This window comes from Crocodylus siamensis, chromosome 6 (genome assembly GCF_052110815.1).
Source record: "Crocodylus siamensis isolate JL-2025a chromosome 6, ASM5211081v1, whole genome shotgun sequence".
Classification (NCBI taxonomy): domain Eukaryota; kingdom Metazoa; phylum Chordata; order Crocodylia; family Crocodylidae; genus Crocodylus; species Crocodylus siamensis.
The window spans coordinates 3,593,216-3,609,682 of NC_143400.1; the positions used below are offsets into that span (position 1 = coordinate 3,593,216).

Consider the following 16,467-nt stretch of genomic DNA (forward strand, 5'->3'; position numbering starts at 1 on the left):
TAAATACAAACTCAGCCCAAGCCACTGGCAGGCACCCACTGCTCCCTAGGTGCAGTCCTTGGGTAAAGGGGCTCACACATCTTCTCCCCCAATTCCTTTCTCTCCCCTGTTTGCCAGGAGCCATCTGCGAAGGGAGGAGTCTAGCAGGGAGGAGCGGCTGTGCAGAGGCAGGAGGAGGGGTTGTAAACTCTCAGGCTTCAATCTTCCTGGTTCGGGCAGATTTGGTTTTAGCCAAGTGCGAGAGAGAGACCTGGATATTATCCCCGGCTCGCAGAGAGGTACGTGCCTGCTCACTCAAGGCTATCAGCCGCTGGGAGGAAGCCGCTTGGAAAGGGAAGGGAGAGCTGACTTTCCAAGGGGGTTATAAACAGCCCAGCCTGGGCTTCTCTTGCCAACTTAGGCACCCTGTTACACAACACGCTGGCCTCCCTGCAATGGAGGCTTTGCAGATCCTAAACCTCTGTTACTTCATTCTGCTGCTCTGTAGCGTTTTCCTCTGAGCAGTGGAAAGGAGGGAACTTGCTCCCCTACTGATTTGGCTGTAGAAAACAGGCACGTTTGATCCATGGGAGAATGTTCCAGGAAGACAGATCTGGGTTTCCTTGGCCAGTGTTTTTCTCCCCTCGTGTCTTGGTGGAGTGTGGGTTTCTACTAGTCCTAACAGGCCTGCCCTACTAAAGCAAAATGGGAAGAGGGGAGTAAATTGTTAAAGGAACAATCATTTTCTGGTTTAGGATTAATATATCAACCTTGACGGCACCTGTGGAAAGAGGTGTCTACTTGTCTCCTACCTCTAAAGAAGGGAATAAAAAAGGAGAGGGGGTAAGTGACTGGTTTAATGCTAGATTCGGGGTTGCCGTCTCTTCCCGGGGCTGATCCCAGGAATTTTCATCCACTCCTTTATCATGGGAGGCTGTCAAGTCCCGTGTCTGGTCCGTCAGTCTCGTGTGTCCTTTGCAGTGCGGTGTATGTTGAGACCGTAAGGGAGCTCACAGTGCATTTGGTGTCCAGTGGCAGTGCACCCTGAGTAAGTTTTTAAAAGAAGCCTAAGAGATTTAGGTGCCCTGGTTGGTGGGACTTTCGGAGCCTAATGTCTGCAATGACAACCCCCACCTCCTGTTCCTTTCTCTCCTAAGCTGAAGACATGGATGGGAGTTTCCTTCCTGTGTCAGGTCATCTCTATGGATGTAGCTCAGGCCTCTGGAGTATTTTGGTGGCTCGCAGATAAGAAACGCAAACCCAAGAGTTGTTGAGCAGCTGGGGTGGCTGGTGGTAGGACAGCTAAAAGTCCTTCATCCACTTGCCAATCTGATGTAGTAGAGCCTGTGGGGTTATAGAAGAACCTGCCAATGCTATGGCAGGAACAGGGCCTAAATGCCTCGTCATGTATTTTTTGTTTGTTTGTTTGTTTTTTTAATTGGTGGTGATTTGTCTTCTGATTTAATTGCTGGTTCACTTGGGGAGGCAACCGTGCTATCGGGCACTGCATCTTGCATCCCTCCTGGCTATGGGATTTTCATGGGTCTGTCATAGGTTTTTCACGGAAGGAGAAGCTTGCGGAGATTCAAGTGGCGTTCGGGCACAATTTTTTAATTGCAAGGGCTAGAAAGTATTCCTGAGGATGCCTCACTTGGATCTCTGAAATCAAGAAAATATGTTTGAGTTCACTCGGATTGTGGGTGTCTGTGCCAGAGTCCAGGGGTAAAATCTCCAGGGAAGTTTCTGCAGACCTTCAGGCGCTATCGGTGGTTCTCAAATGTCATTCTTCAAACAGGAGATTACACACTATAAACACCGAGCCCCTATGACAGTGATTCTCAACTTGGGTGCCACAAGATCCTTTTGAGGGTGCCACACAATATTAGGACCCTTAGGTGTGCAAACATGATTCACAAGATACACCCAGATTTCAAAAAGGAATTCAGTGTCAAAACTCTGACCTGTTGTGGCCTTTTGGTGTCGTCTGCAACAGGAGAATGATTCTAATATTCATCTGTAGTCCAAGAAATGATTGAAAACTAAGCTGGTATTTTCCAAGGGTGGGGGACAGGACTTGGAGTCCATCAAGGGGTGCCTGGGATTTAAAAATGTTGAGAGCCACTGCCCCATGACTTATCAGAAGTAGACACAGTGTCGGTGGGTGCTGCTTGCAAGGATCTCACCAAGTGTTTTGGGGGGCATAACCTCTGGACCGAGAGAAATCCTGGATTTAGGAGCTTGTAAATGGCCCATCTTGGCCTAAGTACCTAGGAGATGTGTGCGCGCACACAGAAGGAACACCATGATCTGAAATGTGACCTTACTACTTGCTTCCCCTGTGGATAGTGCCTCTGTTTCCTGGTGGCCCTTCCTGGCTTCTCTGCTGAAATTATTTAATTTTGCTCTGAAGTTTGAACTAAAATAAGAAAATGAAAAAAAAAAGAAAAAAAACCCCAATGGTGAAGGATAAAGAACTGAAGGACAGTGGTGGGAAAGATGCCTGGACAGGAGGAGAAGAAAGAATCATACAATCATAGAAAGTGGGGGTTGGAAGGGAACTCAGGAGGTCACATCTAGTCCAACCCCCTGCTCAGAGCAGGACCAGCCCAAACTACACCATCCCAGCCAAAGATTTGCCTAGTTGGATCTTAAACACCTCTCAAGGATGGAGCTTCCACCACCTCTCGGGGGAGCCAGTTCCAGTGTTTTACTACCCTCCTAGTGAGAAAATTCTTCCTAATAACCAACCTCAACTTCCCTTGCTGCAGCCTGAGCCCATTGCTTCTTGTTTTGCCATCTGCCACCACAGAGAACAGTCCAGCTCCAGCCTCTTTTGACACTCCCCCCCCACCACAGGGAGTTGAAGGCTGCTATTCAATCCCCCCCAGTCTTCTCTTCTCCAGACTAAATAAGCCCAGTTCCCTCAGCCTCTCCTCACCAGTCCTGTCCCTCAGCCCCAGTGCCATTTTTATTGCCCTCCACTTGACTCTCTCCAATTTGTCCACATCCTTTCTGTATGTGGGGCCCACAACTGGACACAGGACTCCAGATGTGGCCTCCCCATTGCCGAATGGTGGCGAATAATCAATTCCCTTGACCTGGCAACAGCCCAGGATGCTGTTAATCTTCTTGGCAGCAAGGGCACACTGGCTCACATCCAGCTTATTGTCCACTGTCACCCCAGGTCCTTTTCTGCAGAGCTGCTGCCCAACCAGTCACCCCAGCCTGTCCCAGTGCAGGGGATCGTCCTGTCCTAAGTGCAGGACTTAGCACTTGTCCTTGTTGAATCTCATAAAATACCTTTTGGCCCATTCCTCCAATTTGTCAAGGTCGCTCTGAATCCCAGCTGTACCATCAAGTATAGCTACTACTTCCCCCGGCTTGGTGTCATCTGCAGACTTGCTGAGGGTGCACTCCATCCCATCGTCCAGGTTGTTGACGAAGACATTAAAGAAGACTGGCCCCTGGGGCACTCCGCTTGATACCAGCTGCCAACTAGACATGGAGCCATTGATCACCACGCTCTGAATCTGGGCCTATACAGCTCCCTGGTGAATCTGGGCACCGCTGTAGTGAACAAAACAACAGGAAGCACCAAGTGACAGATCTTCACAAGATGCTTATAAGCCATTGCTAGCTTCCTGATGAGCCGCTGAACACATGGGTGACTTTTCCTAGGTAGCCCAGAAGAAACTGGGCCTTTAATTCTAGTCACTTTCTAATATAAATACGCTGGACGTGAAGGTGGACAGAAAACTGGCTGGAGCATTGGGCTCAGAGGGTTCTCTTAAGGGAGGGGGAAACGAGAGGAGAGATCATACAAGTTCTTGCAGGGGTGCTTGCTTTTATACATACAGAGCAAAACCTGAGGGTGCCCTATATGGGGGTGATGTCACAGGGGCACTTAGGTGGCCCCTATGGCCACTCTTTTGCCTCCATCCTATATCTATATCCCTGTGCTCCTGGCTCGGGCATTGAACTAGGAGTGGGGAGACCTGGCTCTGCCACTGACCACTTATACAACCTTGGGTGAGTCTCTTCCCTTCCCTGGCCTGTTTATACAATAAACTCTTCAGGGGAGAGCAAGGGATCTGTCTCTGACTTTCTGGGGCCCTCAGTCTCAGTCCAGGGTCTGTGCAGCTCCCCCAGTCTCTAAATGCTACCAGCAGGCATGCATCGCCTCTCTTTGCACATGGTCTGCCACAGGAAGAGGCTCTGGCTCTGGGTCTATACAGCAACCTGGTGAATGTGGGCACCACTGCTGTGAACAAAACAACAGGAACAAGTAACACACCTTCAACACACAGGTGTTTTTTTCCTCAGGTAGCCAAGAAGAAACTGGGCCCTTAAGTCAAGTTGCTTCCTAATATGAGTATGCTGGACATGAAGATATCTCAGGCAGACCTGTAGAGCTTAGGTGCAGCTGCCTTCCTTCTCCTCCCGCTCTCAGCCCCTAGACTGCTGATCGTAACACCAGCGCCCCCAGGCCCGGGTGAGGCTTCCCATCCTCTCAGAGCCTGGTGAGGTGGGGAAGTCCTTGATGACTCATGAGTTAGCTTTGTTCTTTCTGGGAAGGTATTGCCTGAAAGACCTGCCATTGGTTTCAGGCTCTGGGTTACAGGACCCAACAGGCTTTGGCTGAATTAATGCAAATACTTGAGAGGAAGTTGGTAAAATCCATGGAGAAGTACCCAGATGGAGAGAATCAGCATGGGCTGGAAATGAGGGATCGAGCTGGTTACAGGATTATATGACTCTTGCAACCCTATGGTTGTACTTCCCAACTCAGACACTGCTGATTATTGCTTGATTTGGTGGCAGAACTTCAGAGCCTTGATCTTGAATCCAGACCCCGTTGTGCAAGGCGCTCGACAAACAGGGCAAAAATACAGTCGTGCCCCAAAGAATTGTGAGACGTGAGACCACGGGTAGAGATGGACAGAGAAATGGGGGAGCTCATAGACACAGCATCTGGTCAGCAGAAAGGGCAGTGACCTTTCACATCAGCAGCTGCCTGGCAGTTGGGTGGTGTGAAATTTTGCTGGCTGTTTCATTTCAGCACTGTTTCAACTTGTTTCGAGCTCAAAACAGCAAAACAAAATGAAGGACTTCAAAACAGGCTTGAAACAAAACGAGGGCAGTCAAAACGTTTCAAACATTTTGAGTTTCAAAGCTGAAGCTGGGCTTACCTGTGGGGAAACAGAAAGTAAGGAGAGGGAGGGGAAGAGCGGGGAAGGACTGCTCTCATATTGACTGTGACTTTGGCTGCCTGAGGTGCTGCTGGTGCTGCTGAGCTGCTTACTAAGTTATTACCTGTTCCTATTTAAATAATGGACTGGACTGAGGCCGTAGGAGAGGAGAGACCTCACTGGGGCACGCTACTGTGCCGTGTAGAGGCCCCAGTGCCAGTGAGGGCGCGCCTTAACACGCGCGCACAGTCACACATGTCATGAGTTTTGCTTGTCAGCAGCTTGAGGTGCAGTTTCCCAGAAACCCCTGTACCTATCTCCTCGAAACTTGACAGGTTTCATGCCCTCAGACAGGGCTACCATCCCTGCTGTTTTCATCCAAATCTGCCAAGAAATGTCAAAATTATAGGTGGTTTTGTCCTTTCCTATTATAGCCTATGGGCGAAACGTCAAAACAGTGTCGAAACAGCGAAAGTTTCAGCGAAACAAAACAGAACAGTGCTTTTGAAATGAAACGAAACGCGAAACAAAACACTATCCCATCGAAATGAAGCGGTGCTCTTTCACAAAGCCCTACCTGGCAGTTGCCAAGTTACTTCACTACATACGTGAGGCTGAACAATTGCTCCCCTCCTGCCCTTTGTTTGTCCTTCCCAGTTACATTGCAAGGATCTGTTGGGAGCAAAGAGATTTCCAGGCTGACCAGAGCTCACTGCAATTTGACAGCTCTGTAGCAGCTACCAGCTGGTACCTCAGACAACCTCATACACCTAAGGCTGCGTGCGTGTTAGAAATGACAACTGAGCATTTACTGTAAGAGAGTGAGAAGACAAAAAGAGTTTTCAAGTTAGCAGCTTTAATCTGGTCAGAGCAGATACCAATGGGGAGGAGCTAATAGGGAGCAGAGGAGGTAACACTTCTGCAAAGAGAAGCTTAATTGGAAGGTCCAACCGGGCAGGAATGAGGAGGTGCATTGAAACTGGGAATCTGGTGATGCTGGAGATGCCTCCAGTCCCTGTAGCTGTGATCTACTGTCCCAAAGTGCTTTACACTTAGAAGTGGCCAGCACTTAGGGCTGTTTTGCTTTCAAGAGGATGTAATCTGGTGAGGGGCAGGGCCTGTTTCCAGTGTTATCTTGGCCCAGCAACAAGTGTTTCCATGCATGTCAGACTAATGGAGTCCACGCCTCAGGCGGGTATTTCCGCGTGCTATCAGAGGATAAGCGATACGTCCTAGGAGAGAGGCCCTGAATCCAGCTGGCAGCTGTGAAGCACAGAACAGAGTTAGTTTGTTCTCTCAGGCACTGAGAATGAAAGAGCTGGCGGGTGGCTGGCACCCTACTTAAATTGTGGTGGTGCAGACAGGCCCAAAATAAAGCCCTGCTGAGCTCTGTAAGAGACTGCTGCTGCCCTGAAGAGCTGCTGGTCTAACCAGAAGTTGAAGAGAAATCCCCCTGCATCATGTCTTCATGGTCAGTGCACAGGAACGGAGCTAAATTTGGGTGTGGGAATCATCGTTGTTTAACCAGCTAGAGTTCTGGGTCATTTGCCAATGAGGTACAGCGTTTTATAATGCAATCACTTGGGTGGCTGTAGTGGTACAGGGTGGCAGAGATTTTTTCTTTTACCCCCTGGGGAGGGCGGTTTTTGCACGTTAGCTGTAGAACAATCCTACTGTATTAGCTTGAATCATCCTAATCTTTGCCTGGATGGATTATTCTATGTGTGAATGACTGAAGGTGCCCAAAGACCCCCTGGCTAAGCAGAGTTCTCCATTTGCCCCTGCCTTTAAGGCTCTTGCTTCATGAAACTGGTTTTATTTTGGTCTCCTCTTGGGAAATGTTGGAATTGGCCAGCAAGCTGGGAACCAAACACTCATGTGATTTATAAATCAGCTCATGAGATTCTGCCAGTGCCATGCCTGGGCTCTTTGATATAACCCACATGTGTTTCAACCCCCTTCACACAGCGTTCTCAGTCTGGCTTGGTTCGTTACTCAGCTGTTAAGTCTTCTCAGATGCGTAACTGAAAGTCTGGAGAGTTGCTGGCTTTGTTTTCAGCACATTTTGACTCCCCTGGATTAAAGCCTGGCTTTTTTGAAGGAATGCATCAACCCCAAGTGCTCCTGCCTTGACCCCAAATTGGACACAATTCCCTGAGAAACATGGAGGCCTTCCAGTGTACCTGGAAGTAATTCCCCACCTTACTGCAGGATGGTTGCAGACACAAGCTGTTGAGAGAGTTTTGTCTGTGATGTAACTCTTGCAGGTTCAATGAACTAGTGTAAACCAGACTTGAGAAAGTGGCCAAAGAAATAACAATGAGTTAAAGGGGTAGGGATTTGCCACACATCAGCTCTTCTGTGGTAACTCTCCATGTGCCCACTTTTACCCTGGTGTCAGTGGAATCCAAATCAGTCACTTATCCCATTTCATGGGGATCCAAGCTGCCTCAGTTTAGCCTTTAGCTTACTGCGGGGTAAGAATACCAGGCACATACCACAGACAGACATCTGCATGCTAAGTCCCTATCTCCACCCCGCTGTTCATAGTGTGAGATTAGGGCTGCTGTTTTCGTATGGGTACTTCACTCAGCAGGTGAGAGGAGGGAAAACCCTTGAAATAAAAAGGGTTGAAAGGAAGTGCCTAAGAAGGTGATGGCCGGAGGACTCAATGCATTGAGGTAGGTTGAGCAGATGACTCTGGGTAAGCTTTGCTGTAAAGTTCCTGGGCTCAGATGTGGAAGGCGGATTGCGGGAGGCTCAGATCTCTGTAGCGAGATTGCTCCAGGGACACACCTGGATCTTGAGAACAGCCAGTGTGAATGGGAATGGATGGGTGGGGTATGACTGGGAATGTTTCTGCCACGACTCGCTGCCAATGCACCTTCGTCTTGTCCGTTTCAGGGGCCTTGCCCAGTCCAGTAGTCGCCAAAGATGGCAGAAGAGGTCATCACCCCAGTGTACTGCACGGGTGTCTCAGCACAGGTCCAGAAGCAGAGGGCGAAGGACCTGGGCCTGGGTAAGCACGAGAACGCTGTGAAGTACCTGGGCCAGGACTATGACAGGCTTCGGCATGAATGCATGCAGAACAGGACCCTCTTCCGTGATGACACCTTCCCTCCATCAGGAGCCTCCTTGGGCTTCAAAGAGTTGGGACCAAACTCTTCCAAAACCTACGGAGTCAAGTGGAAGAGACCCACGGTGAGCAGTGGTGCTTTTTGGGTAGAGTGGGTCCTGGGTTGGAGGAGGAAAGAGTAGATGTCCTCTCAAGATCCCTTCCAGCCATGTTTTTTATGATTCTGTTGTACCAGTCAGGAGGCGTATTGTTCTGCCCAAGCAACCTGTAAGACTTAGTTCTCTTCAGCTACGTAGCGAAGCAAGCAAAGGCAAGAGTCCACACTGTGCATGGGGTTTACTGGATGTCAGCAGAGAGGATTTTCAAACCCATATAGCCAGTACGTCCTGGTGGTTTAAGTTGAAGAACTGGTGTCTCTTCCTCTTTGCTACCATTGGCTCATTTTTTTTGCTTCCACTGGGAGTCTACCCTGATCCCAGCAATCATTGGGCGCTACTGGTGCTAATTGCCATCCTCAGAGCAATGATGGTTTGGCGTCCAGCTTCTTGCAGCTGCTAGACCACAGAAAAGGAGGACTGGTGGATCCAGAGATCACTGAATCTAAGCCCCTGCTTGAAGCAGGATCATCCCTATCTAAACCATCCCATGGAAGTCTGTGTCTAACCCATGCTAAAACCGCCCTGTCTCACCTCTACAAGACCGGCTGCCCAAGGACACCAAAAACACCCTAACCTTCCTCAGGTAAAGCCGGGGGAGAGTTCTCACTGACCTGCTGCTGCAAGAATTGTTGAAATGCACCTGAGATTTGCCATCCAGAAGGTGCAATCTGGACTTTTGTAGGCAGCCACAGTCAACACTTAATGCTCTAAAGAAATGTACTTACTTCCTGTGCAGGCAGTCCCGCATTTCATGCACGCTGCCTCCTAAACCAGAAGCTATATAGCTGCCTTAATGCAGCCTGGTGGGAAGGTCAGGGGTATAGATGTGCCCTTGGTGAACTGCGGCTGTGCTTATCTTTGGGGGTGGGGGAGGCTGTTCAGCCTTAAAGCCTCCCAGCTTTCTTTATGACCCAACAACACCCAAAGGAGGGGTTTACATAGTGCCTCCTCAGAGTATCTGCATGCCAACAATATTTAGCAACCAAATCCTAAACCCTGAGACCCCCATTTCCCTCTGGCAGCTTGGATGATCTTAAGGGATAATAAAAGGCAATGGGATGGCTCTCCTGGGGCACACAGCATGGAAAGAAACCATGTCTCTAATGCTGCTGCACTCTTAAATGCCAAAAATCTTCTTTTGTCTTTCAGGAGATGAGCTCCAACCCCCAGTTCATTATCGACGGGGCCACGCGCACAGACATCTGTCAGGGAGCACTGGGTAGGCAGGCTGCTGGCTTTTCCTCACACCTCTTGCTTACTGTTTCAAGCTGCCCTTGAGTGAGGGGGAGGAGATCAGGGGTGAACAGCTGGGCTCTCACTGCTGGAGAAATCCTGTGCCTAAGTGCTTGCTTGTTTGTGCATAGTGGTTTCATAATGAATGTATGAGTGTCTCTCTGAAAGGGTTTCCTATGTGCAGTTGGGCAGCTCCTGCTTGTTTCTCTCCTGCTGAAAGCTTTCCCTTCAAGGATTTTGAGGTCTGTCAGGGGTAGGAGACTTCTGCACTTGAGGAAGGATGGTCCAGGAGTTTTGGGGCCAGCCTCTTGTTTGAAAGACTTGGGTTCAATTCCCTGCTTCCTTTGTGGCCTGAGCCAAGTCACTGAAGCCTTCAAACAGGAGTAGACCCTGCTTTCTGCAGAGATCAGGCAGTGACTACTCGTGTCTGGTTTCCTTTGCAGTTGCTTCTGCCTAGAGTTTTTGTTGAAGATCATCTTTATCTTAGGCCGCAGCATGGGCACGTGGTGGGTGAGCTCACACTCTTTGTTATAACATGCCTCAACTTCAAAGTACAAGATATAATTGTCTTAGAAAGCAGATTTCTGAGCAAGGGTGAAAGGTTTCAGGAAGGACAGACAGGGGAAGAGGAGGAAGAGTTGCACTGTATGTAAATAAGCCATATAATTGCTTAGAGGTCCAGTATGAACCTGGAGACAGGCCTGTTGAGAGTTCCTGGGTTAGGGTTAGAGAAGAGAGCAGCAAAGGTGATGTTGTGGTGGTGGTCTGCTATAGACCACCAGAGCAGGAGGCAGTGGTGGATGAGGCTTTCTGCAAACACCCAGCAGGAGTTTCCCGATCACAGGCCCTGGTTCTTGTGGGGGACTTCAGTCCCCCTGACATCTGCTGGGAGGGCAATACAGCAGTGAGCAGGCAATCCAGGAACTTCGTGGTGCAAGTGCTGGAGTGGCCATGCTCTTCTTGACTTGCTGCTCACAAACAGAGAAGAATTGGTGGGGAATGTAGTAGTGGATGGCAACTTGGGCAGCAGTGACCATGAGATAATTGAGTTCGGATCCTGAGGAAATGAAGGATGGAGAGTAGCAGAGTAAGGACCCTGAACTTCAGAAAAGCAGACATTAACTCGCTCAGGGAACTCATGGGCAGGATTCCCTGGGAGGCCAGACTGAGGGGGAGAGGAGTCCAGGAGAACTGGCTGTACTTCAGAGAAGTCTTACTGAGTGTGCAGGAACAAACCATCCCAATGTGCAGGAAGACTAGCAAGTGTGGCAGAAGACCAGCTTGACTTAGCAGGGAACTCTTCAGTAAACTAAATCACAAAAAGGAAGCTTATCAGAAGCGGAAACTTGGACAGATAACTAGGCAAGAATAAGAGCATTGTTCATGCATGCAGGGTTGAAGTCAGGAAGGCCGAAGCACAATTGGAGTTGCAGCTAGCAAAGGATGTGAAGGGTAACGAGAAGGATTCCTACAAGTTTGTTAATACCAAGAGATCAGGAAAAGTGTGGGTCCCTTACTGAATGAGGGAGGCAGCCTGGTGACAGAAGATTCAGAAAGGGCTGAAGTGCTCAATGCGTTTTTTGCCTCAGTCTTCACAGGCAAGGCCAGCAGCACAGTCTGGGGAGGAGGTGAGCAGCCCTCAGTGGTGAAAGAACAGGTTAGGGACTAATTAGAAAAGCTGGACGTGTACAAGTCCATGGGGCGCACCCAAAGGTGCTGAAGGAGTTTGCTGATTTGACTGCAGAGTTCCTGGCCATCATCTTTGAAAATTTGTAGCAACCAGGAGAGGTCCCATATGTTTGGAAAGGGCAAACATAGTGCCCATATTTAAGAAAGGGAAAAAGAAGGATCCAGGGAACTACAGTCCAGTTGGCCTCACCTCAGTCCCTGGAAAAGTGGGCTCCAGCCCCAGATGGGAAGGCCTTGGGAGCACCACCGCGTGGAGTGGATGGAGCCGCCTCCGAGTCCACCTGAAAGGCTCTGCTTGCTGCTCCCCCCTGGAGCCTGCGGCGGGCCTCCGGGCAGGTGACATCAAGCTGGGGAGAGTAGTAGATATGCTGGGGATAGTAGGGCTAGGATTCAGAGTGACCGCGACAAATTGGAGGATTGGGCCAAAAAAGATCTCATGAGGTTCAACAGGGGCCATGCACCGGGACGGGCTGGGGGTGACTGGCTGGGCAGCAGCTCTGCAGAAAAAGACGTGGGGGTGACAGTGGACAAGAAGCTGAATATGAGCCAGTAGCGCGCCCTTGTTGTTAAGAAGGCTAACGGCATCCTGGGCTGCATTGGTAGGAGTGTTGCCAGGTCAAGACAATTGATTATTCCCCACTATTCGGCACTGGGGAGGCCACATCTGGAATCCTGTGTCCAGCTGTGGGCCTCCCATACAGCAAGGATGTGGACAAATTGGAGAGAGTCAAGTAGAGGGCAACAAAAATGGTTGTGGGGCTGGGGAATATGACTTGTTAGGAGAGGCTGAGGGACCTGGGCTGATTTAGTCTGGAGAAGAGAAGACTGAGGGAGATTGAATGGCAGCCTTCACCTCCCTGCAGGGGGATTCAAAAGAGGCTGAGGCTGGCCTGTTCTCTGTGGTGGCAGATGACAGAACAAGGAGCAATGGGCTCCAGTTGCAGCAAGGGAAGGTTAGGTTAAATATTAGGAAGAATTATCTCACTAGGAGGGTAGTAAAACCCTGGAACAGGCTCCCCAGAGAGGTGGTGGAAGCTCCATCCTTGGAGGTCTTCAAAACCCGGCTAGACAAATCTTTGGCTGGGATGATGTAGTTGGGGCTCGTCCTGGTCTGAGCAGGGCATTGGACTAGATGTGACCTCCTGAGCTCCCTTCCAACCCTTGTTTTTTATGGTTCTATGAATGGGCAACATAAAACCCTAGGACAACCCATAGAAACCATAGGGTTTCTATAAAACTGCAACATTATCTTTGGATAGCCTTGGCCTGGTGCTCAGGACAGTCTAAGGCTGTGCCTAACTCCAAACTGGATGGAGTGACTCTTGGAGACACTTGGACAGGTCTAAATCCAAGCCTGTGCTGTCCTAACTCTACCAGTGTCATTTAAGATAACAATAGTCAGCTGTGGCAGCAGCTGTATTTTCCCTTATAGTTGCAAAGGTGGCCCTTGGGGCTACTACTTTTAAGAATACGAGCTTTTGTGAAACCACAGACTTAGGCCAGATTAAATTAGACCAGTCCTGGAAACAGAAGCAGACCTCAAAGGAAATGCAGTGCTGGGGGAAGCAGAAGTAAGTGTTAAATATGAGCGAGTGAGGAAGTTCCCAAAATCTGGGAATGCTGACCCAAAACATAGATGGGAAAGCTACGTCTCTGCTCGAGATGGAAGGAAGGGTAGGGATGCATCGTCTCGACTGACTAAATCAGAGGTGCATAAACATTCGTGAACCTGAGCTCCCTTCATCAGATGCTGTGAAAGGAATACACAGAGGTGGAGATGCAGAGAGGACTTTTGGAAGTTAATTTGGGTCGTTGCTAAAGCGGCTGTGTTTGCAGGTAGCTTAAATAACATTATAAGGAGTTTAACACTTCTTTAACTGTTGGTGAGGCTGCTCTCAGGTTCTACTGGAGGCCAAGTTGGAGGCTGAGCCCCGTGAAATAACAGCCGCATCAGTGCCAAATTGAACACAACAAGCAAGTGACTGACTTGGCAGAACCCTGCTGGGCACAGAGCGCTGCCTGGGTCTCAGCAGGCAGAAGAACAAGGTGTTGTGGCAGCTGCACTGAAGCGATGCTGAACTCTGCCTCGTCCCAGCTTGGTTTATACCTGGCTGTGGCTGCACATAAGCATGACAGCTGAGCTCTGATGTGGAAAGCCCCTGACAGCTGTTGGCTGGCTCCTCCGCCTGGAAAGGCATCTTCTGGCCCCATGCCTTTCCCTGGAGGGAACAGGTGGTCGCCAGTTGTCTGAGCAAGGGGGGAATCTGGATTATGCAGCTTTAAATACTGCAGGGACATGCTGGGGGAGGAGATGGGGCTGGGCAGCCGCTGGCTGGCTACCAGCTGTCACAGCTGCTGAAAGTAAATTCCCACCATAGTATTCCTCAAAGTTAAAACACCACATTGGTTTGCCCATCCTGCCTTCTGCCAGGCTTCCCCCTGGACTCCCTTGCTGCTGTGCCAGCTCTGAATATAACTGCAGGGAGAAGCGGCCCATGGGGGCCACGGAGGGGGCTCTTAGGAGTTCCCCGAGCAAGCTGGGCAGTGTCGGCTGTTTCTCCTGTGGTACCTGGTTGCTTCTCTGTGTTCAAGACAAACAGCAAAGGGGCTAGGCTTACCCCAGGCCCCTCTCCACCTCCATGCTGACACTGCCCCATGCATTCTTTCCTGTCCCTGTGTTAGCATCTGCCTTACACAACCATCCTCATCTCCACACTAATAGTTGTTGAACTTGTTAGTTATATTGCTGTGGTGACCTAGCACCAGCTAGGTTGTGAGGGTGAATTGCTGGTCAGGATCAGACTGGTGATCCATCTCACCCAGTTTCTGAGTGTCTGGAACCAGTTGGAAAGAAAAGACGCAAGACACCCTGCTGGGACGGGTTGACCCAGGATATTGAGTAAAAGCAGCCATTAAAACTATAGGAGGAACCCTGCCAGAAGGCTGCCAGGCAAGGAGACCCTGTAGGTCCCTGGCCAGGAGGTACGTAGATACTGCTCCACGGAGCCACAGCAGTTTTGCAACCCATAAGGAGCTTGGTGCAATTTAGGTGCTCAGGGCTGCCTGGATTATGCCAGGGGCTGCTCCAGCCCTCGGAGCACCCACAGCTGGGTGGGCTCAAAGCCACTGTTGATGCCAGAAGCTCAGCATAGTTTCTCACCCTCCTCCTCTCATCCAAACACTGTGCAAAGTGTGTGGAGAACTGGATGAACTTGCTTGGGGAGTGAGGATGACAAGGCACTTGATCAATACTGTGAGCTGGCAGGCACAAAATCCTTCCCGTAGGCAGGAGGGAACAGCCTGGAGTTTCAACAAAGCGCCCCGGGTAAATGAGGCAATGCAGATTCCACATTACGCAAAAGCTGGCAGGAACCAAAAGCTGCAGAGATGTGTGTGCGGTGCTTGGATTAATTATCTTGGCCTGACCTCTCAACGGAGCCAGCCAGCTTGTCTGCAGTACCTCTGTTAGGAACCAAGAATCTGCCCAGGATTTTGCTCCCTGGACAGTTGGCCTCTCGAGTTTTTGATGATGGGCAAAGTTGAGGGCCAAAAGGGTTGCATGTTTTGCTATCGTCCTCCACCTGTGGTGGGGATGTTTGTAGAGCTCCATCAGCGTGGATGGCCCCAAAGGGACTGGTATCGGGAAGGTGTATTATCATGGTGGCTGTGAACCAGAGCGGATGTCTGGCAGGTACATAAGAAGATAAGAATTGGCATTTACTGAGTCAGAGCATAGGTCCATCTTGCCCTATATCCTGTGTTCCACAGCAGCAGAGAGTGGATGCTGAAAGGGACGGTGAACTGGGTCTGACGAGGGTTTTTTTCCCCCTGTTCCTCTCCCACTCGCAGCCTTCAGCATTTAAAGTCTAGGAAGTTCTGATTCAGAGGCTGTACCCCTAAGTCCCATGCTCAATAGCTACTGGCACCCCTATCCTCCAAGAATTTGTCCAGTCCCTTTTCTGAACCTGGCTAAACTCTCACGTCTGTGTGGCAATGAGTCCCACACTTTAATTCAGGGGTGTATATTGTCCACACCCGGGTGAGAGAGAACTTCCGTTAGTTTTCAAATCACACTCTACTAGTTGCTTTTTCTACTAGTCTCATACTTCTTGTATTGGGAAAAATGAGATAGTTGATAATAAATCCCTATTAACTTCTTCTTCCCCATGTAGTATTTTGCAAATGGGGTGGTAGGCCTCCCCTCATTTGAACTGCCTGGTACTAGATGCTATCGAAGTGTAGGGAGGCAGATGTATCAGCAGCAAAACTCCAAGTGATCAGCTGTGGTAAAGAGTGCCAAGGATGTGTGTCGACTTGCAGGGGAATGTCAGTGAGGGAGCCCCAGGCTGCTCTGACTCACGTGTGGGATCTGGCAGCTGCTTCTGTTTGAGTTACGAGATGCAGAGGGTGGTTTGTGCAAGAATGGTCTTCCCAGGGGGTGCCTGCTTTTTGCCAAATGGAGGCTGTAAGCTGCAAAACCTGGAAGTCTGCATTCCATTGTGTTACAAGCAAGGCACCTTCTTCAGGCATGGACGAGCTATTCAACCATTTTCACAGGGGAGGGAACTACTGCAGTTCTGCTGGTATTTTCCCTTATGTCCACCCCTGTTCTGAAGACAGGGAAAGTTAAATGGGGCATCTCACCCCTGAATGAAGCAGGGGGAAGTTACCACAGCTTAGTGTCCATTTATCGTGAAACAGGAGAAGATGGACAAAACAGTTACAACAGTTCAGTGGCTGTACAATGGTAAGCGTACTGCCTTAAAAAATAAAATGATCTAATTGTTTCCTTGCTTTTGGGAACTGGAAGCTTCTGCAATGCTGTGCTGTTACATAAAACTCTGGAAATACAGGATTAGATGCAGAAGTGCCAGACCAACAGCCCTGTGTCTATCAGCAGCCACAGCGAGGTGTTTTAGAAGAAGGCTGAAGATCTGGAGCCAGGGGCAGATGCGGGGCAGTCTAACACACAAGTAGGTCTCCTCTCAATCTGAAGGAGTGAAGTGGATAGCTTCTGCCCCGAAGACTGAGACCATAACGTATTGGTATTAATTAGTACCACTGTAGGTATCTGCCGAAGGCTGTGCTCTATAGCCAACTCAAGAAATGCCCATGAATCAGAGGAAGTCCAAAGCTCTGACGC

The 16,467-nt window shown here is 49.7% G+C and overlaps 1 protein-coding gene across 4 annotated transcripts in view; it reads left to right on the plus strand.

Annotated features, from left to right (window-relative positions):
- Nucleotides 1-18: 18 nt before the first annotated feature.
- Nucleotides 19-16,467, plus strand: part of CAPN1 (calpain 1) — a 40,934-nt gene continuing 24,485 nt past the window's right edge. The window contains exons 1-3 of one of the 4 annotated variants that reach the window (XM_090054976.1): nt 19-278; nt 8,073-8,369; nt 9,552-9,621. In XM_090054976.1, coding sequence (XP_089911102.1) covers nt 8,103-8,369; nt 9,552-9,621 — 337 coding nt within the window. In that variant the 5' untranslated portion in view covers nt 19-278; nt 8,073-8,102. Of the gene's footprint in view, nt 279-5,276; nt 7,850-8,072; nt 8,370-8,479; nt 8,986-9,551; nt 9,622-15,857; nt 16,072-16,467 lie in introns of those variants that run through there. The other 3 variants (XM_090054977.1, XM_090054978.1, XM_090054979.1) reach the window with 3 other exon arrangements.